This window comes from Bos mutus, chromosome 20 (assembly GCF_027580195.1).
Source record: "Bos mutus isolate GX-2022 chromosome 20, NWIPB_WYAK_1.1, whole genome shotgun sequence".
Classification (NCBI taxonomy): domain Eukaryota; kingdom Metazoa; phylum Chordata; class Mammalia; order Artiodactyla; family Bovidae; genus Bos; species Bos mutus.
In genome coordinates, this window is record NC_091636.1 from 70924184 (window position 1) to 70944442 (window position 20259).

The window sequence follows — 20259 nt, forward strand, 5'->3', positions numbered from 1 at the left end:
TGAACAGAGAGCAGGCTGGAGGGGAAGACAGAGAACAGGGTCCGGCTACATGCTATTCCAATGGCTGAGGCCAGCAAGGCCACCAGCAGATGCTACATGAATATATAAGAGAAAGGGAAAAGTCTCTGACGTCCTCAGGGTCCCTGGCCCGTATCCCAGGGGCATGGCTCAGAGCCACTGCTGTGCTCTGCCCTGATGCCTTGTTCCTGGGAGGCCTCCAAGCCCTCCACTGCCCCTGATTCAGCAAATAGCTCTCCCATCCACCTGCTTCTCTGAAACCCTGAGCAATTCACCCAGGCTTTAACAGCATCTACCACTTCTATAGGACATGGAACAACAGACTGGTTCCAAATAGGAAAAAGAGTACGTCAAGGCTATATACTGTCACCCTGCTTATTTAACTTCTATGCAGAGTACATCATGAGAAATTCTGGGCTGGATGAAGCACAAGCTGGACTCAAGATTGCCGGGAGAAATATCAATAACCTCAGATATGCAGATGACACCACCCTTAAGGCAGAAAGTGAAGAGGAACTAAAAAGCCTCTTGATGAAAGTGAAAGAGGAGAGTGAAAAAGCTGGCTTAAAGCTCAACATTCAGAAAATGAAGATCATGGCATCCGGTCCCATCACTTCATGGCAAATAAATGGGGAAACAATGGAAACAGTGTCAGACTTTATTTTGGGGGGCTCCAAAATTTGGAAACAGTGTCAGACTTTGTTTTGGGGGGGCTCCAAAATCACTGCAGATGGTGACTGCAGCCATGAAATTAAAAGACGCTTACTCCTTGGAAGGAAAGTTATGACCAACCTAGATAGCATGTTCAAAAGCAGAGACATTACTTTGCCAACAAAGGTCCATCTAGTTAAGCCTATGGTTTTTCCAGTGGTCATGTATGGATGTGAGATTTGGACTGTGAAGAAAGCTGAGCACTGAAGAATTGATGCTTTTGAACTGTGGTGTTGGAGAAGACTCTTGAGAGTCCCTTGGACTGCAAGGAGATCCAACCAGTCCATCCTAAAGGGGATCTGCTGAGGCTGAAACTCCAATTCTTTGTCCACCTCATGTGAAGAGTTGACTCATTGGAAAAGACTCTCATGCTGGGAGGGATTGGGGTTAGGAGGAGAAGGGGACGACAGAAGATGAGATGGCTGGATGGCATCACCGACTCAATGGACATGAGTTTGAGTGAACTCTGGGAGTTGGTGATGGACAGGGAGGCCTGTCGTGCTGCGATTCATGGGGTCGGAGAGTCGGACACGACTGAGCAACTGAACTGAATTGAACCGAACCACTTCTGTAAATGGTTAGCAACGTTTTTGATCGTCTGAGACAGAAGAAAAAGAGAGAGAGTAGATGTGAACAGGAACACAGATGGTACGCTGTCACAGGGAACTGGGCATGGGCAGCTCCAGCGAACCAAGGGTCCTGACTCCACAGGCTCTCAGATGGAAACAGCAAGAACACATGCCCTTCCAGAGGCCATCAGGACAGCTCTCAACAGGAAAACGTGAGCACCATCAAGCCTGGACACCAGACAAGTTCCCTCCCTCCCTGGAGCCCCAGCTAGACTGTCCCTCCGGCAGGCGGTGGGTTCTAATGGGAGCTCTTGAGGATCAGGTTCAGCCCTTGGCGACGGCGGCTCCCAGGACGCAGTGGAGAATGATTTTTTAAAATTTCTTCAACGCTCACATATTGAGATAAAAGAGGTCACTCTGGCTTATACATCAATTCACTTGAATTTGATCCTAACTAAATAAAATGCCCTATTTGTGGTCTATCAAACATACATTGTACACCTGCTTTAATTATTAGAGAGGGACACACTGACCAGAAGGAACGCCCGTGTTAAAAGTAAAGATTAAAAGCCGCTGCTCCTGGGACCCGGATGGGGACCTTCTGTGCTAAGACTCCCTTCCCCGATGCAAGGCCAGGTTGACGCCGTCTGCGTGCTAGCCTGTTTTTGTTTGTTTAAACCTTAAAGAAATGTATCCCTGACTTGTTTAACGTTCTTTGCTTTGACAAGATGTAAAACTGTGCTGAAACCACGCTTCTCCGGAGCGGTTTCTCAGAGAAACCTGGGAAGTGGGCCTCCGGCCTGGTTCTCAGTTTGGCTCAAACCAAACCCCTTTCTGATTGTAGACTGTTGTTGGTTCTGACGGGGGCCCCCGCCTCTCTGGAAAGGCCGCGTTCTTCACACGACGCCCATCTCGGGGCTCATGTCTAAAGACAGCGAAAAGAAACACGAAACGGTCGCTGCCTTTCGCGCGCCTATTTTTTTCCGCCTCCGCCTCTCACGTCGTCCACCCAACCCCAGACTCAGGCTGAGGGACCGCGCGCTCTCTCGCGGCTCCACGCCACTCGGCGCCAGCCCTGGGCCAGGTGTCTCGCCCGCTCCTCGGGAGGAGGCGGCGCGCAACCCGGCCCCCGGGCCCCGGCCCCGCAGCCTCCCCTCTGCGAGACAGCCCTCGACCCGCCGGAACCGCGGGGCACGCCGGGAGGACGGCGCGGTGGGTGACGTCACACCGCGCCCCCGACGCAGGCGCGTGCGCGAGGCCGGTGGAACTACCCTTCCCAGGAGGCCACGCGGCGCGCCCACTTCCGGCGGACGGTGCGGGGCCCGGAAGCGGCGCGGCGGCGAATCCAGCGGCGACAGGTCGGCGGCGGCGGCAGCGGCGGCGGCGAGCATGCGGGGCAGCCGGCTGCCCGCGGCGCGCGGTGCGTTCGTTCCTCGGCGGTGGCGGCGGCGCGCGGCGGCTCTCGCGTGAGCGGTGGCGGCCGGAGCGTCCGGCAGGGCGCCGGGCGGGCGGAGTGCCCGCGTCTGCGAGGCGGCCCGGCCGGGCCCGGCGGCGGCGCCATGTGGAGCGGCCGGAGCTCCTTCACCAGCCTGGTAGTGGGCGTGTTCGTGGTGTACGTGGTGCACACCTGCTGGGTCATGTACGGCATCGTCTACACCCGCCCGTGCTCCGGCCACGGCCGCTGCATCCAGCCCTACCTGGCTCAGAGGCCCAAGCTGCAGGTGAGCGCCTGCCCCCCGCCCGACCTCCACCCTCGGGCCGGGCGGGCCGAGCCGGGCGCCAGACTCTGACCCATGTGAGGCCGCCTCCCCGCCCCGAGCCCCGACGACCCTCGGCCCGCAGCTGGCCCCTGTGCCCCGCCCCGTCCAGCGGCCAGCCTCAGGCTCCAGCAGGTGTCCCTCTGTGGCAGGCCTGGCCCTCACAGCCATCGTGTCACCGCCGAGTCCTGTCCCCTGAGGAACGGCAGGCACCTTCCCTGCAGCGGCCGCTCAGGTCTTCCTCTGTCCCCGCCCTGCGCTTTCTGCCAGGGCCCTCGCAGGCTTGATTTTCTTGACGGTCCTTTTTCCAGCTCAGTGTGTATACCACCACGCGGTCTAACCTGGGCTCTGAGAACAACGTGGATCTGGTCTTGAACGTGGAGGACTTTGACGTGGAGTCCAAATTTGAAAGGTACGGATGTGGGCAAGGTGAAAGGCAAGCCCCGTGGCCATTGAGATTGTTGAAGAGTCAGTGTGTGTGTGTGTGTGTGTGTGTGTGAGAGAGAGAGAGAGAGAGAGTGAGTGTGAGAGAAGTGCACCGCAGAGAAGTGGCGATACCGACCCTCTCGTGCACGGTGGAGTGTTTCAGCTGCAAACGTGTGAAACGTAGGCAGCAAACTTCGTTTCAGTTGAAAGGACCAGCTTTGTCACTTAGGAAGTAGCTCGAGCTAACCCAGCTTCTAACAGTTGTGGGATGCAGCTCGGCCCTGGGGAGTTTCCGGAGGGGTGGGGATGGGTGCAGACGACCTGCTGAACAGAGCTTACGCAGTTCCGACAGCAAAACTTGTGTTTTCCCACCAAAACTTGTGTTTTCCCAACAGAAGTGATTCAGTTCTGTTATCTAGAAGGGAAAAGAGAAGGATGGATGGAAGGATTTAGCAGAAAATCAAAATTAAGTGAAGTGTAGCTTTACAGAAAAGAGCAAGCAGTGTAAATATGGAAGTATGTAGTGCGGCTTTTTAAAGCTGCATGTAACTGATGATTCTAGGTTTTTAAGTTTCAAGAAATGTAATTTTAAAAGCGATGTGCTCATCACGAGTCCTCCTCTTCTGTCTTTGTTGTCTGGGAGGCGTCAAGACGAGTACTGGGGTGTGTGACTCGGCAGAGCCCGAGTCCTGTGGGAGAGCTGCTGTGGGGACGGGGTGGGTCACGCGTGCCTGGGGCTGGCCTGCGACCTTAGCGGAGGGGATGCAGGCTTCGCAGCAGCCGCCCGTGCCCTCAGAGTGCGTTGCGTAAACGTACGTTCGGGACTCCAGTGACGTCTAGGCAGGTGGGTTTCACTCTTAGTACTTCTCAGCCGACAGTAATCCGTTTGGGTTCAAAACGGCATTTTCTGTGGACGTGCTCGCGTGGTCTCCACTTCCCCGGAACAAAGCGCTCACGGCGTTGTCGTCGGTTATGTGGTTTCAGGACAGTCAACGTCTCTGTCCCCAAGAAAACGAGGAACAATGGCACGCTGTACGCCTACGTCTTCCTCCACCACGCCGGCGTCCTGCCCTGGAATGACGCGAAGCAGGTGCACCTGGTGAGCCCGCTAACCACCTACATGGTCCCTAGGCCGGAGGAGGTCAGCCTGCTCGCCGGGGGACCCGCGGCACAGGTGAGCGGTGCCAGCGGGAGGCAGCCTGCTGGCCCCTGGGGTCCACACGCGTGTGCACGTGCCGTTATCTGTGTTGAGTTAGTGGTGCGCAGTCTGAGTGTTCGGTGACTTTCTTCACCTGGATTCCTTCTCAGGTCACCGGGCCTCTGAGCCCTGGGAGCGTGTGTGCAGGGCAGAGAGTTGGTGCGGGGTGGCCCACCTCAGCTACGGTCAGACTTGGAGCTGGTAATGCTGTGCTGGGGCAGGACAAGGCAGCGCTGGGGCGTTGATTCTAAGGATGTGACCTAAATTAGGAGAAAGGCAGGAGTACAAAGTGTGGCTCGTACGCCTAGAAAACCACACGTTCAGGGAAGGCTGGTGGGCACACTCTTGGCCGTGACCGCAGGGAAGGACGGAACAGAGGTAGCCTGGTGTTCGGGGCCGTGTGCCCTGGAAGGAGAGCCCTTCACGGCCAGGGGCGGCAGCTCTCCGGGAGGTGTCCACATCGTCTTCTCTGTGTCCTTGGAAAGGCCCCGGGTTCCCGTCCCGTGCAGACCGCACAGCACTGCCTCAGGGCCTTCCCGGGGGCCTGCGGAGGGTGGAGGGTGGAGGGCGGCTCTGGATCGTGCGGGTGCTGAGTCAGCGTCAGCTGTTGCTGCTTCTGGGAAGACGGCTCTGGTGTCACCGCTAGAGCTGAACTGGAGCTGGAGGGCGGAGATAAATAGAGCGTCGCTGTCTGTTCACGGGGCTGCTCAGGTCCAACGTTAAGGTCTTCCCGTCAGGAAGGGTTTGTTCTGAATTTAGTGGATTTAGGCTTGTTGCCCAGGCGCGGACAGACCCCTTCCAGAAGGCTGGGCAGAGCTGCTTTAGAAGCGTCTCAGTTCAGGCTCCTTGCAGGCTGCAGGGCTCTTACCTCCAGACTGCCCCCGCTTCCTGTGACTGTTCAGGGCTCGGCCTTCCCGGGGCAGGAGTCCGTGAGACCCAGGATCACGAGCTCTGGAACAGCAGGCCTTCGGCTTCTGCCATGAGCAGGCTGTGGGGAGTGAGGGTCTGGGCGAGGGCCGCCGGGGTCCCTCTCGGGCCGGCTCGGGGCTGCACTCTCTCCCAGGTAAGGGTTCCGCACCCCGCCCCCAAGACCCGCTGGGCCTGCCCCTCCCGGCCTCTCCTTGCTGAGTCAGCGCTCATGTTCAGCAGCAGATCGAGGCCGAGAAGAGGCCGACGAGTGCCCTGGATGAGCCCGTTTCTCACTGGAGGCCCAGGCTGACTCTAAACGTGATGGTGGACAACTTCGTCTTTGACGGGGCCTCCTTGCCTGCGGACGTGCAGCGCTACATGAAGATGTAGGTGCCGCTGAGGCCCCGGGGCAGGCCCGCTGCAGGTCCCGCGCCCAGCTTGAGCACCACTCGTGCACTCCCTGAGCGGACAGCAGAGGGTGGATCCGGTGGGTGGGGGAGCCCCCGGGATCGTGGCCAGCCACAGTCCAGGAGCAGAGGGGCTGCACCTGCACCCCTGAGACCTCCGTAGTAGGGAGCCGGGGGCTGCCTGGAGTGCCCCGGCCGTCCTGCCTCCTGGAGGTCTCGCTGATGACAGCCGCCACCACGACCAGGAGGGAAGGAGGAACAGCGGGTGTTTTCTCGGAGGGACAGTGGGGAACCTGGTTGGGCCGAGTCACCCTGCACCCTCGAGGCAATCCCCTGTCTGTGTCCCGCGACCTCACACGCCACTCCCTCAGCTTAAATGCTGGTCGTTGGGTCACCCTCTCTCCGTCACTTGCCATCAGAAGCATAACCGTTGAAGCCGGCTTAGGGCACCCCGCCCTAACCCCGACTCTGGTCCGGTCCCAGGTCGACACGTAGCTCCCGGAAACGCGGATGAGAATTGTAGCCTCCCACACTTCTCAGCGGCCCCTCTGGTGCGCTCACGACAGTCTGCCTTCTGTCAAGTTCTCATTTTTTAATGCTGGGTGCGTTCGTAGTTGGGAGCGTGAGGGCTGCGGGGCGCGAGGCCTCTGCCCGCCCCCTCCCAAGCCTGTGGCCCTCAAGTCTCGCCGCACCCCGGACACTCGTGTGGGCGCACGCACAGCCCCTCGTTCTGTGTCCTGAATGGCGTCCCGCTGAGCGCCCGGTGCCCAGCCTCACTGCGTTTTCCAGTGGCAGCTGTGAGGGGGGAACGTGGCGCACGGGCCCCTCCGCTCCCCGTGGGAATGCGCGTCCTGGGCCTGCTGGCACCCAGAAGCGCTGGGGTCGCGGTTGGGGGAGCGGTCTGTGAGGTAGACCCAGCATCTTGGGGTTTCCGTCCTCCTGGGTGCGGGAGCCCCCCAGTGACCTGGAGACGGCTCTGCCCCCAGGATCCAGCTGGGGAAGACGGTGCAGTACCTGCCCATCCTGTTCATTGACCAGCTGAGCAACCGTGTCAAGGACCTCATGGTGAGTTGGCTGCTGCCGCCGACCCCAGCATAGCCTGCATACTGCGGGCAGCGGGTCCCACCCGTGATGAGCACGGAGCCCTGGGAGGGCTGCTTATCCCTCAAGTGGCTGTGGCCATGGCTCCACGGGGGCCCGGGATTCTGGTGGGGAGGCATCTGGAGCAGAGCCTGCCTCTTCCAGGCTGGCGCCCGGTCACCTGCGCCCCCGGGGTGGGCTGGGCTGGCAGCAGCACTAACAGCTGACGCCTGAGGTTGCTTACCACTGCAGGCACCGTGCTGGGCACCTCGCAGCACCCAAACCGCTGTGTCACCGTGTCTCCGACCTGCAGGGCCTCACTTAGGGTCAGGGCGGTGCCCTCTCCATGGAGGCCTGCTGCTTAGCGTCTCTGGGCAGAGCTCAGCTATGGGGGCCACAGGGTCGGGTATCATGGGACACCTCCCCTCCACACACAGTCACACGTCAATTCCAAGTGTCCTCGAGGGCCCTATTGAGGGGCCACCCCTCCCTGCAGCTCCCGCCGCCCCCGTGAGTGTGGCTGCCCCGCTGTGTTCTTCTCAGGGCAGCCTTGGCATCTGGTCCCCGGGCAGGGGCTCAGACTCCCGTGGGCCTCTGCTCGACTCAGCTGCCAACGTGGGTCCCCGCGCCTGCCCAGGAGGCGCCGGCGCCAGGGCTGTGGTCACAAGAGACACGTAGGGTTCAGGTGATGGAGAGGAGCTTGAGGAATGAGGACTTCCTGGAGGAGGTGCCTGCAGGTCCCCAGAGGACGGTGTGGTGCCGGGCCCACAGGGTCCCAGCCTGGCGCAGGGCCGGACCGCCACCGCTCCCCCGCAGGTCATCAACCGCTCCAGCACTGAGCTGCCGCTCACCGTGTCCTACGACAAGATCTCGCTGGGGCGGCTGCGCTTCTGGATCCACATGCAGGACGCCGTGTACTCACTGCAGCAGTTCGGTGAGGCCGCTGGGCGTGCTCCGGGAGTGGGGAGTCGGGGGAGCCCGGCACTCAGCGCCCGTCCGCCCGTGAGGCTGTCCCCCTTGGGCCCTGTGGGGTCCGAGGAGCTCCTTTGCAGACGAGGTGACCCCTCAGGACTCTGTAGCATGGGTCCATGTCGCCCCTCACTCGGGTCCTCGGTCCCCTTCAGGATTCTCAGAAAAAGATGCTGACGAAGTAAAGGGGATCTTTGTCGACACCAACTTGTATTTCTTGGCGCTGACCTTCTTCGTGGCTGCGTTTCACGTGAGTGCTCCTGGTTTTCCAGTGCAGCCTCCTCTCTCCCCGCCCCGCAGGAGAGGGGTCTACACTCAGGCTTAACTAGCTGAAGGGCTAGGTTTCGTCTGTTTGGAGCCGTTTTGAAAACAAATCAAAATCAATGAGGTTAGCAAAATAGGTGTTGCCTTGTGTGAGGTCTGGCACGGTGATTCCAAGAGTTACGGTCGGGTCCTGCCGGGAGGGTCCCCGTTAGACGCAGTGGCTGGCAACTGCCAGAAAAGCCTGCATGGAGCTGTGCTCAGGGCAGAGGGCGGGGGTGAGGCCCGGCTCCCGGCTGTAACAGTGGGTCCACAGGCCAGGGACCGGCCACCAGAGAAGCTAGAACTTGGCAGGGCCGCGCTGGGGCTGAGGCCTCCCTGAGTGGACAGTGTCTCCAGTCGAGCCCGTGCTCGCCCACACAGCATGGGGGCTCATCGCTGTCCTGTTCTCTTCCAGCTACTTTTTGATTTCCTGGCGTTTAAAAACGACATCAGCTTCTGGAAGAAGAAGAAGAGCATGATCGGCATGTCCACCAAAGCAGGTAGTGGCTCGGGACTCGCTCGTGTCCTCCCGCTGGGCCACGTGGGCGGGTGATGAGCTCACTTTGACGCCCACAGGGGTCTTCGCCCGGGGCCCACGCGGCTCTTGCTTGGGACGGGCTTTTAGGTCCCCGTGGGAGCAGCCTGGGAGGGTGAGGGCAGCCTCCTGGCCGTGGGGAGCACCCCGTACACCTGGGGCAGGGGGCTCGGGGGCCGGTTCTCGGCACTCGTCTGCATGGGCTCGTGGTCCCGCGGGCCGCCAGGCTGGCTTCCCAGCAGGAGGTGGCTCTTCAGCTCCCGTGGAGTCACTCTGAGGGCGGGGCCTGGGTGCTTGGGTGGCCCCTGCGTCCAGGTCCCAGGTCTCGGGGTCTTCTGTCCTCGCTTCTGACTTTCTCGGAGGGGAGGACCCCTCTGAGGCCCTCCGCTGGCCTCTGCTGTTGTGGTGTGAGCAGCGTTTGTGGGGCCTGGGGCCCGCGTTCCTGGCAGGCATTGCCCTGCAGGGGACATTCCCACAGCCGTGGTGGCTCCTGAGTCTCCGCTGGGAAGACAGGCCCAGCTCCGGCACAGGGTCCCCATCAGGAACCGTGTCCCCCGCATCCCGTCCGTGCATCGTGTCAGTGCGTGTGGCTCACACACGTCCTGGCTGACGTGGCTTTCTGTTGGGTCCCAGCCTTTCATGGCTCCACAGCTCCCTTTCAGTGGGCAGAGGGGAGACGCGCTTGAAGGTGCTGGTGCCCCGGGGCTGAGTGCCTGTGTGCACGTGTGTGCACCTGTGTGGGTGTGCGTGGGGTGCAGCTGGCTGGCCCCACCCTGCACTCAGCCCCGCCCGCCCGTCCCCAGTGCTCTGGCGCTGCTTCAGCACCGTGGTCATCTTCCTGTTCCTGCTGGACGAGCAGACGAGCCTCCTGGTGCTGGTGCCCGCGGGCATTGGAGCCGCCATCGAGGTGAGTGGCCCACCTGGGCGTTGATCTGCGTGTTGCCTCAGAGGTCGTGGGGCCCGGGTGCTCATCGTGGGTCGGGACTGGGGACTGGCCGGCCTGGCTAGGGCAAGGGCGCCGCTGCCTGGCTCCTCCAGTGGAGCTCCCCACAGCCCCATGTGTCTCCACCTGGACGCTTCCTCGTCCTGTCCGCCCGCGACATGTGGTAGCTCGGTGGGTGGACCCCGTGGCTGTCGCTGAACTGATGCTGTGTGGAGCAGGATGGGTAATGGGCGATGTGGGAATGATGGGCCAGGATGCCCTCTCTCTGGAGTCCAGGGCCCCTTGGGCCTCCGGCACCACCCTCACCAGGACCCTCAGAGTGGCTTTGTTCAGGCCTTTGCCTGTGGGCACCCCTTGGGAAATGCTGTCTGGGCCCTCCCGCAGCCACAAGTCATGTGGACACCGACTTCACTGTTGTGCTGGCCCCACTTCGGGGACGACCACCTGGAGACACCCAGCCGTGGCAGGACACGGGACTCTGTGCTGCCTGGGGGGCTGGAAGAAGGTGCCAGGGCAAGTCTGGAGGTGGTGGGGGTGGCCAGGCACAGGTGAACTAGGTGGGGATTGGTGGTCCCCAAGGGCGGACAGGCTGGGTCTGTGCTGGAGACAGGCGTTGGTCAGGGGCCCGCCGAGTGGTCAGGCTGAGCTGGGGTGCAGCGGGGCATGAGTGGCCCGTGTCCTGATCGGTCACTGTCCAAGCAGCAGGCCGTGGCTTCTTCTGGGTCCTGGAACCTCAGGTGTGGGTTTTCCTTTCTCAGCTGTGGAAAGTGAAAAAGGCCTTGAAGATGACCGTCATCTGGAGAGGCCTGTGGCCCACATTTCAGGTAGGGGACGCCCCCCCATGTCCTCTCGGGGACCTGTCACTTCGTCCCGTCGCAGCCCACCTGTGGGACAGGCCAGCTGCTGCATGCGTCCCTTGGCTGCACCCCACCACGTACAGTCCTGAGGGCGGGTGACCGTCTCATGGTCACCTGTAGGCCCGCGGGGACACGCAGGGGTGTCTTGGTGTGGGCGGGGCAGCTCACCCCTCTGCAGCTCTGCCCTCAAGCCCCCTGGGCTCTGATTCCCCTGGGATCCCCCGTCCCCAGCCGTAGGAGCAGCAACCCCCCACCCCACGACCAGGCGGGACGCTGGTTATCCCATCTCAAGTGCAGCCTCCCGCAGGGTGGGGTCCTGCCCTGACCACACCCGGCGGGGCTCTCCGGTGTCGAGCTTCCTGGGGCGGCAGTGGGAGGTGATGGCCGGGCGGCTGCTCCGCTTCGTGTGGCGGGCCTCACGTGCAGACCCCTGGGACTGAGGGTGCAGGCGTGCAGGTCAAGGGCGGGTCACACGGCGGTGTGGTGCAGCTTGTGGTCCGCGTCGCCCCACGCGTCTGCCCTGGCTGAGGAGGAGCAGGGCGTTTACTGAAAGCCTAGCAGGACGGCAGGAAGCGGCCGTGCCGCATGACGTCTGGGTTGACGGGCCTGCCACGGCCTCGCGTCCCGGGCGGTGCGCTCAGGGCTGCCGTGCCTGGCCGGGGGTTCCTCCCGCTCAGCCCGCAGCCAGGCTGAGCCCGGGCGCCAACCTGGCCCCTGGGGTGACGCGCTTGTGTGGACTCCTTTGCAGTTTGGCACTTACAGTGAGTCTGAGCGGAGGACAGAGGAGTACGACGCCCAGGTGAGCGGCGGCGCAGCGTGCTTACCCGCAGGCACGGGCCGGGCTGTGGCTGCCTGGGAGGAGGCCCTTCCTGGGTGTGGGACCCGCCCGCCTTAACCGCGACCCTGGGAAGCTGCCTGCTGGTCTTCTGACCCAGGAGGGGGCGCTGGGGGCTCCCGGGTCCCAGTCCTGTGGGTGCCTGCTCCACGTGCTGTCCTGTTGGGAGGCGTCTTCCTGCTCGTGGGCGCCCGTGGGGCTGTGAGCCGGGCCCGTGGGCGCCCGTGGGGCTGTGAGCCGGGCCCGCTCCGCGCCGTGGGGCGCCCCCTCCCGCGCGGTTCTCGGGTTGGTTCACATGTTCCTCGTGCAGGGATTTTGTGTTCTGGTTTCACGGGCGTCGGCCGCATCCCAGTCTTCATCGGGTTTTGGTAAAGCCCAGATGGGAATCGAGGACGCCTTTCTTCAGAGTCCTTTGCTGGACGTCTGGTCCCCCGCCTGCCCCCAGTCACGCTGAGTCTGGCTGTGTGTCAGGGCCGGCGTGGATCCATCACGCGTTCGTGGCGGATGTCCTGTGGGCACATGCTTGCCAGCTTGTATCCTCCACGCAGCCCAGCTTTGCTGCCCTGGACGTCCTGCCACTGTGCCCTCTGGTCTGTGGGTCTAGGCGGCTCGGAGGACGGGCCCTGACTGGGCACCTTCTGTCCCCCAGGCCATGAAGTACCTGTCTTACCTGCTCTACCCTCTCTGCATCGGGGGTGCCATCTACTCACTGCTCAACATCAAGTACAAGAGGTGAGAGCACCCTGCTGACGGCCGCGGGTCCAGCGCAGCTTCGCCCTCAGCCAGGGTCCTGGCTGCCCGTTGCTGGCCCCTCGCGGCCATCTGGTCCCAGCAGGCTGGGGAGCACTCGTGGGAGCAGACTCACTGCTGGCCACACAGCCCGCGTCCAGAGGGGCAGGGGCCTCTGCACTGTCGTGGCCCCATCCTCCCAGCACGGGCGACCCCCAGCGGCACCGGTGCGCGGGCCAGGCTCAGGGCCGCCCCCAGGCTGCGTGGTTCTGTCCCACTGGAGGTCGTCAGGGGAAGTGTGTCAGTGCCCCATCTCTGCCGTCCCCTCGGTGGGGGCTCCAGGTGCCGGGTCTCTGCTGTCCCCTCGGTGGGGGCTCTAAGGAGCCCACCGTCCATGCAGGTGGCCCGGGCTAGCCCGCCAAGAGCAGCCCCTGCTGCGGCCCCGGCACTGGAGGGGCCAGGGGGCCTCGGTCACGACAGGCCGAGCGGCGCCCCCATCACTGCCCTTGCCTTCCAGCTGGTATTCCTGGTTGATCAACAGCTTTGTCAACGGTGAGTCTCCCATCCCGGCAGCAGCGTTTGTAGCGGGTCACATCGTCCACCTGCCGCCTGGCCTAGTGCGGCGAGAGGTGCCCTGTCCGGCCCTGCCTGCCACTCCCCGCGTCCTCCTTGCTGGGCCTCTGGGGTCAGCTGTGGCACCATGTTCTCGTGGGTAGTCGGTGCAGCACCGCAGCCCCCGCCCCGTGTCCGGGGCAGCTCGGCGCTCGGTTTGTCCAGACGGTGAGCTGCTGCTTGCCGGCCGCCCGGCCCAGCTCGGCGCGTTCACCGGGCGTGGGAGGGGCCCGTCTCGGCCCCGGGCAGGAGGCGGTGGGTAACGGCAGGCAGAGCTCCCAGGCGTCCGGAGTCGGTAGCTCCGATGCCCGGCGGCAGGGGCAGCATCCCGGCCCGTGCCTCCACACCCGTGTCTCCCCAGGGGTCTACGCGTTCGGCTTCCTGTTCATGCTGCCCCAGCTCTTCGTGAACTACAAGGTAAGAGGCGCGCCCCCTCACCCGTGGGCCCCGCGCCCCTGGGCCGCCCAGCCCTGACGCGCCCCGTCTCCTTGTCCCCAGATGAAGTCAGTGGCCCACCTGCCCTGGAAGGCCTTCACCTACAAGGTCAGTGTGTCGCCTGCACGGGGCTCTTGGGCACTGTCCCTCGTGGCCGGGTCGTGTCAGCCGTGCTTCTGTGCAGGGGCACTGGGGGTCCAGGCTGGGGGTTCTCCTTCAAGCACAGAGCCCCGCGGTGGCCCTGGAAGCCCGGGGTCCCTGCCCCAGCCCCACAGACGGTCTCCCGAGTGACAGCCCCGCTGCTTCCTGGCACCACACGTCCTACAGCAGGCGGATGCTCTTGACCCGCTGGCTGGCGTCGGGTGCTGGGTCCCTGCCCACCAGACAGCGGCTCCAGTGGTCCCAGGCCCAAGCTGGCCACGGGCTCTTGGGCATGTCGTGGCCCGGCCACGTGCAGAGGCTGGCGCCGCGTGACCCTCCAGTGACCGTGAACTAGAGCGTGCCAGGTCGGGCGTGGGGATGGTCAGAGCTGCCTTCTGCTTTGGATCTGCACGGGGATTCTATGCAGACGGCTCCGTGATCCCACCACCACTCCTGGGCGGTGCTTCTCCATCCTGTTTGCGGAGGGCTGGCGGGACGCCCGGCCGTGGGGTCTGTGCCAGGGTCACCCTGGGCCCAGGACCCCTGCTGCTCCCCGTTGTGGTGGCGCTCAGGTCACTGGGTGGTGAGTGCCCACGGGTGACCGCGTGCCCGGGGGGCTCTGGTCTCACGGCCCCGCCCGCCTGCAGGCCTTTAACACCTTCATCGACGACGTGTTCGCCTTCATCATCACCATGCCCACCTCGCACCGGCTGGCCTGCTTCCGGGATGACGTGGTGTTCCTCGTGTACCTGTACCAGCGGTGGTGAGTGTGGCCCCGTCCTGCTCCTGCAGGGGAGGCGTTGGCAGGTGGGGCCTCGGGGCCTGGCGCCCTGTGCAGGAGCACTGCTGTCTGTCTGACCGCCCCGCGAGCACATCGCTCCCCTGCTCAGCAGAGCGTGAGGCGGGCCACGGCCCTGCTCTGCATGCATGCACCCAGGCTCTGGCCCCCACCTCGGCATGAGTGTAGCTGTCAGCGGCGGCCTCAGGAGCAGAGGTCTGGCCTGACCGTCCTAAGAACGTCGAGAGGGCACAAGGCAAACGCGCGCCGGTCTCTCCCACGGGGACTGACTATCCGAGTCCTGGCTCTCATTCACCCAGGACATGCGTGTTCGCGCTTGCGTGCCAGCCAGCCTGACTCACACGTGGTCTCGTTGCAGGCTTTATCCCGTGGATAAGAGTAGAGTGAACGAGTTTGGGGAGTCCTACGAGGACACCCCCCAGCGGAAGCCCCACACAGACTGAGGCGCTCAGGGCGCCGCTGCAGAGGGTGGCGGCCCAGGTGGGCCTCCCACATCACAGCCTCTACGTTGCCAAACCCCCGAGTGTCCCTCACGGCCTCGGGTGCGTCCACCTCATGGCCTCGGGTGCCTCCACGTCGTGTCCGCGGCGCCGACAGCGCTGATGACGCCGCCCGCACGGACGTCCGTCCTGGTCGCCGGGTCCGGGAGCGTCTGGTGCCCGTGGGTGCTGGGCCGCTCCTGTGGGGTCCCCACCCTGGATTCCGTCTCCTGGGGTCTGTGGGTGCTCCTCACGGGGATTTCACATGCCTCCTTGAATCCATTCCGTGTAGACTCTGGGATCAAACGGCTTTTTTCCTTTTCATTTAAATTTGACTATTTTACAGCTTAATGTACGTATGTTTCTATTTTAAAATAAATTTCTCTGGCTGTACACTCTTCTTGGGCTGACATGACGTAGGTTTCAGATAGTGGCGTTTATCCCATTCCCAGAAGCGAATGCACAATGGGGTGTGTGTGTGTGTGTGGGTGTGTGTAAACAGGAGAAAATTTCAGGAAGCTCGGACCACAAGTAGTCTCACGTGTCTGCGTCTCGTTTTGAAGCTGAGTCATCGCAGTGTCCTGGGGGTCAGTAGACAAGTTTTGTTAGAGAAACGCCCTAGGGCTCGCAGAGGGAGGAGCAGGGCGGGGAGGTGTCTTTGCAGACAGGGCAGATGAGGGTGAGAGCTGGTGGGTGACACGGTCAGTCATATTCCCTGAGGTTCAGTCTCAGAGCCTGTTGGCACGGTGTGGGCACGTGAGCACGTCAGCACCTCGGCCCCTGAGCCTGGCTCAGGGGACATCTCTCTTTGCCGATGTCTACACTGGTGGGCTGTGGCCTCCAGCGGTGTCTCCAGGCATGCATCCAGGGCCCCTCCGTGGCCAGAACGTGGGGCCAGCTGTGGGCTGGCGTTGAGGCCGCTCTCAGGATCAGATCTGTGCGTCCTTCCTGCAAGTCCTCGAGGCCAGACAGAGAACCACACCCAGGAGCCAGCTGCCAGCACGCGCCACCCGCTTACAGGAGAGAAGCTGCTGACTTAGAAGGCTTCACCCCTGAAAGTGTATCAGAATATACTGTAACATGACAGGCTTTACAGACAGCAGAAGCAGGAGGAACTCCTCGCAGCAAATCTGCTCTTTGAGAAGCCTCACAGGGAGGCCTTCCAGCAGGGGCGAGGGCAGCGGGAGCAATCTGATGTGGGCGGAGGGGAAGCCCCAGAGGCAGCAGCCACGTGGGTGCGTCTTGGCTCACTTGTCATTTAGGTTATCTAAAATAAACCACTTACGGCTAAAATAATGATGGTGTTTTGTGAGGTTCCACAGAGCCAGGCAGGGAGGTACTTACACTGGGGGTGAAGACCCGATGCGACTGCAGGTGAACCGCGATGGGTTACAGACAAGCGACCTCCGAAGTAAATCAGCCAAGTGGGGAGACATGCTCGGTGCAGGACTAAACAGGACAACCGAAGAGCAGTGAGAGCAGATGGGACAGGTCGACGCCTGCAGCTCCACCCCGCACGCCAGGAATCCCATTAAAGGCGCACGATCCACCCGCCGGAAGGCAGAGATTACCAGACCAAAGGCAGAGCGGGGCCCCAGGGACACAGGCTGAAGTACACACTGAGACATCCGCCACATTGACATCAGGAGCGTGTATTTTAGAGAAGTATCAGTAACGTTACCAAGAAATAAAGTGTTTTTATAAAAAGTATTAAAAAGACATAATAATTTGTTATTGGGTACACAAACACGTTGAAATGTTGAACATATTGAAAATCTATTACACAAAACCGTTAGGAAACGCAAGCAGAACTAGTCCAAGGGGCAGCTTCAGTGCTGTGTCAGAAACTGACAAGCGTGTGAGCAGATCTCTCTGAGAACAGAGGGGACCTGAACACTTTGACTCTGCATGACCTGTTGCAGACACTCCTCCCAAATTCAGAAGTGTACACACTTTTCAAGAGCATGCAGAGCATTTACCAAGGATATTCTACACAATAAACCAGCCTAAACAACTATAAAATGCTTTCAGGACATATAAATTATGTTCTTCAGCCCCAGTGGAATTAAGTTAAAAATCAATAACAGATCTGTGAAAATCTCCAAATATTTAGAAATTAAACATCACCACTTTGAAATAAACCATGGATCAAAGAAGCCAAAAGGGAAATGAGAAAGTATCTTGAACTGAATGAAAATGAGAACACGGAACACGCACGTTCATGGTCTTCGATGGGGAGACGGAGGCACAGCTGAAGCACTAAAGACCCCCAGCAGGGAAAGACGTGTCCTCAGCACTCGCCTTCGGAAGCCAAGAGAGCAGAGGAGACCGCAGCACGTGTGAGAGCCCAAGTCCGCGTGGTGGAGGAGAGAGTGCAGGATATTAACAGCAACGCTTGTTCTTCGAGATGATTAATGAAAGTAGTAAACCTCCAGCCGGACTGAGGAGGAGGAAAAGAGACGCAATCACAGCATCAGTTAAGAGGGAGGGACAGCACCAGATGGCACACGTGTGTGAACGACAGCAAGAGAACCTCAGGGCAGTTTGTGCCCACACAGCCAACCATGTGGAGAGACAGACAGATCCCTGGAGAGACAAGCCACCCACGCCCACGAGGAAGCCCAGGGCCAGATGGCTTCCAGCGGCTTCACTTGGCATTTCGGGAATGGGGTACCAGCACGCAGGTGCCATTCCCAGGAGAGCGAGCAGGATGTCCGCCCAGGCCCTGCACGCCCAAGTCAGACAGACCCTGTGCTCAGCTCCCACCCCAGAGTGGCTCGCAGACTCCTGTCTGTTTCTGCCCGAGCTCTGACCCATGTGCTTCCACTCCCTCCCCCACGTTTCTGAGGTCAGACTTCCGCGCCTGGAGCGCGTCCTATAGAAACCGGCTGCTTCTGGGTTTCTGCCCGCACGAGTGCCCTTACTTACCCTCATCCTAGAGACACAGCCTGCGGCCTTCCGGGCTGTCTCCCGTCTGAGGCCTGGGCGCTCTCCGCCAAGTGTAGCGTCCCATCCATCCCCCTCTCCAGGCAAAGCGCTGATTCCGGAGGCAGTGGGGCCCTGGGCCCATCTCTCAGAAGTGCCTCCTCCGCGCGACGCTCCTCTGCAGTGACCTGTTCTCGTCCCCCCTCCTGTTCTCAGCTTCCGGGCCCCTCTGTGCTGAACTCGGGGGCATTCCAGAGACAGAGCTGTTTCCACGGTACTCATGTTCTCTGCTTGGTACTTACTTCATGTACTGAGTTTTCCGTTATTCAGTAATGTGGCTCCCGACGTCCTGTTTGATTCTAATTGTTTCTGTTAAGCTGCCTGGTCTGTCTGAAGGGCCTTCTCCGCTGCCTGCCTCTGTGTCTGCACAGAGGACAGGCCAGCACCGGGGGCAGCGTCCTCCGGTGGCTGCAGCAGCCTGCAGGCCCGATCCTGCTGCCTCGCACGCTGGGGTCCGTCTGCTCTCGCTCACGGCACTGTGCCCTTCCTGCTGTGTGCTGGAGGGTTTTGGTTGTGTGTTCATATTCAGTATGGATCTCGGGGGGGCTCCCCTGGTGGTTCAGTGGTTAAGCATCTGCCTGCCAACGCAGGGGACGTGGGTTCGATCCCTGGTCCAGGAAGATCCCACATGCCACGGGGCCATGAAGCCCTTGTGCCTAGAGCCTGTGCTCCGCAACAAGAGAAGCCCCCACCTCCGTGAAAAGCCCGCAGACCACAGCTAGAGAAAGACTTCACACAGAAACGAAGGCCCGGTGCAGCCAGAAATGAAGTGAGTGAAAGCTCTACAAAGAAAGCTCATCTGAGGCCAGCGTGTCGGTGACTCCTTCCAGGGAGGGTCAGAGCCGGGCCTGTGGGCAGAAGTGCCTGGAGACCCTCCAGAAGTGACAGAGATGATGTCTACGCGTATAGATGAACCCCATGAACAGTATGAAAATGCAAAAGGATATGACACTGAAAGATGAACTCCCCAGATGGGTAGGTGCCCAATATGCTACTGGAGAAGAGGGGAGAAGCAACTCCAGAAAGAGTGAAGAGACGGAACCAAAGCGAAATCGTCCAGATGTGGATGTAACTGGTGATGGAAGTCAAGTCTGATACTGCAAAGAACAATATTGCATAGGAATCTGGAATGTTAGAGCCAAGAATCAAGATAAATTGGAAGTGGTCAAACAGGAGATGGCAAGAGTGAATGTTGACACTTTAGGAATCAGTGAACTAAAATGGGCTGGAATGGGCAAATTTAACTCAGATGACCATTATACCTACTACTGACAGGAATCCCTTAGCAGAAATGGAGTAGCCCTCATAGCCAACTAAAGAGTCTGAAATACAGTACTTGGGTGCAATCTCAAAAACAACAGAACGATGTCTGTTCGTTTCCAAGGCAAACCCTTCACTGTCACAGTAATCCAAGTCTATGCCCCAACCAGTAATGCTGAAGAAGCTGAAGTTGAACGCTTCTATGAAGACCTATAAGACCTTCTAGAACTAACACCCAAAAAAGATGTCCTTTTCATTATACAGGACTGGAATGCAGAAGTAGGAAGTCAAGAGATACCTGAGTAACAGGCAAATTTGGCGTTGCAATACAGAATGAAGCAGGGCAGAGGCTAACAGTTTTGCCAAGAGAACGCACTGGTCATAGGAAACACCCTCTTCCAACAACACAAGAGACAACTCTACACATGGACATCACCAGATGGTGAATACTGAAATCAGATTGATTATATTCTTTGCAGCCAAAGATGGAGAAGCCCTATACAGTCAGCAAAAACAAGACCAGGAGCTGACTGTGGTTCAGGTAATGAACTCCTTATTGCAAAATTCAGACTTGAATTGAAGAAACTAGAGAAACCACTAGACCATTCAGGTATGACCTAAATCAAATCCCTTACGATTATACAGTGGAAGTCACACATACATTCAAGGGATTAGATCTGATAGACAGAGTCCCTGAAGAACTATGGACTGAGGTTCGTGACATTGTACAGGAGTCAGTGATCAAGACCATCTTCAAGAAAAAGAAATACAAAAAAGCAAAATGGTTGTCTGAGGAGGTCTTACAAATAGCTGAGAAAAGAAGAGAAGCTAAAGGCAAAGGAGAAAAGGAAAGATATACCCATTTGAATGCAGAGTTCCAAAGGATAGCAAGGAGAGATAAGAAAGTCTTCCTCAGTGATCAGTACAAAGAAATAGAGGAAAACAATAGAATGGGAAAGACTAGAGATCTCTTCAAGAAAATTAGAGATACCCAGGGAACATTTCATGCAAAGACGGGCAAAATAAAGGACAGAAATGGTACAGACCTAACAGAAGCAGAAGATATTAAGAAGAGGTGGCAAGAATACACAGAAGAACTGTACAACAAAGATCTTCATGACCCAGATAACCATGATGATGTGATCACCCACTAGAGCCAGACATCCTGGAATGTGAAGTCAAGTGAGCCTTAGGATGCATCCATATAAGCAAAGCTAGTGGAGGTGATGGAATTCCAGTTGAGCTATTTCAAATCCTAAAGGAAGATGCTGTGAAAGTGTTGCACTCAACATGCCAGCAAAC

At 59.8% G+C, this 20259-nt stretch overlaps 1 protein-coding gene across 4 annotated transcripts; it reads left to right on the plus strand.

Annotated features, from left to right (window-relative positions):
• The first annotated feature begins 2657 nt into the window (after positions 1-2657).
• On the plus strand, positions 2658-15105 carry CLPTM1L (CLPTM1 like). 4 transcript variants are annotated; one of them, XM_070357762.1, is made up of 17 exons: positions 2658-3019; positions 3367-3467; positions 4466-4655; positions 5826-5974; positions 6982-7060; positions 7847-8009; positions 8200-8294; positions 8763-8847; positions 9686-9789; positions 10584-10649; positions 11431-11481; positions 12167-12249; positions 12764-12798; positions 13220-13275; positions 13357-13401; positions 14082-14197; positions 14592-15105. In XM_070357762.1, the coding sequence occupies exons 1-17, from the start codon at positions 2858-2860 to the stop codon at positions 14674-14676; spliced, it is 1665 nt and encodes a 554-aa protein (XP_070213863.1). In that variant the 5' UTR covers positions 2658-2857; the 3' UTR covers positions 14677-15105. The 4 variants fall into 4 exon arrangements, with proteins under 4 accessions (XP_070213863.1, XP_070213864.1, XP_070213865.1 ...); XM_070357763.1 differs by having other exon boundaries at positions 2659-3019; positions 5829-5974; XM_070357764.1 differs by having other exon boundaries at positions 2661-3019; positions 7892-8009.
• The last annotated feature ends 5154 nt before the right edge of the window (positions 15106-20259 follow it).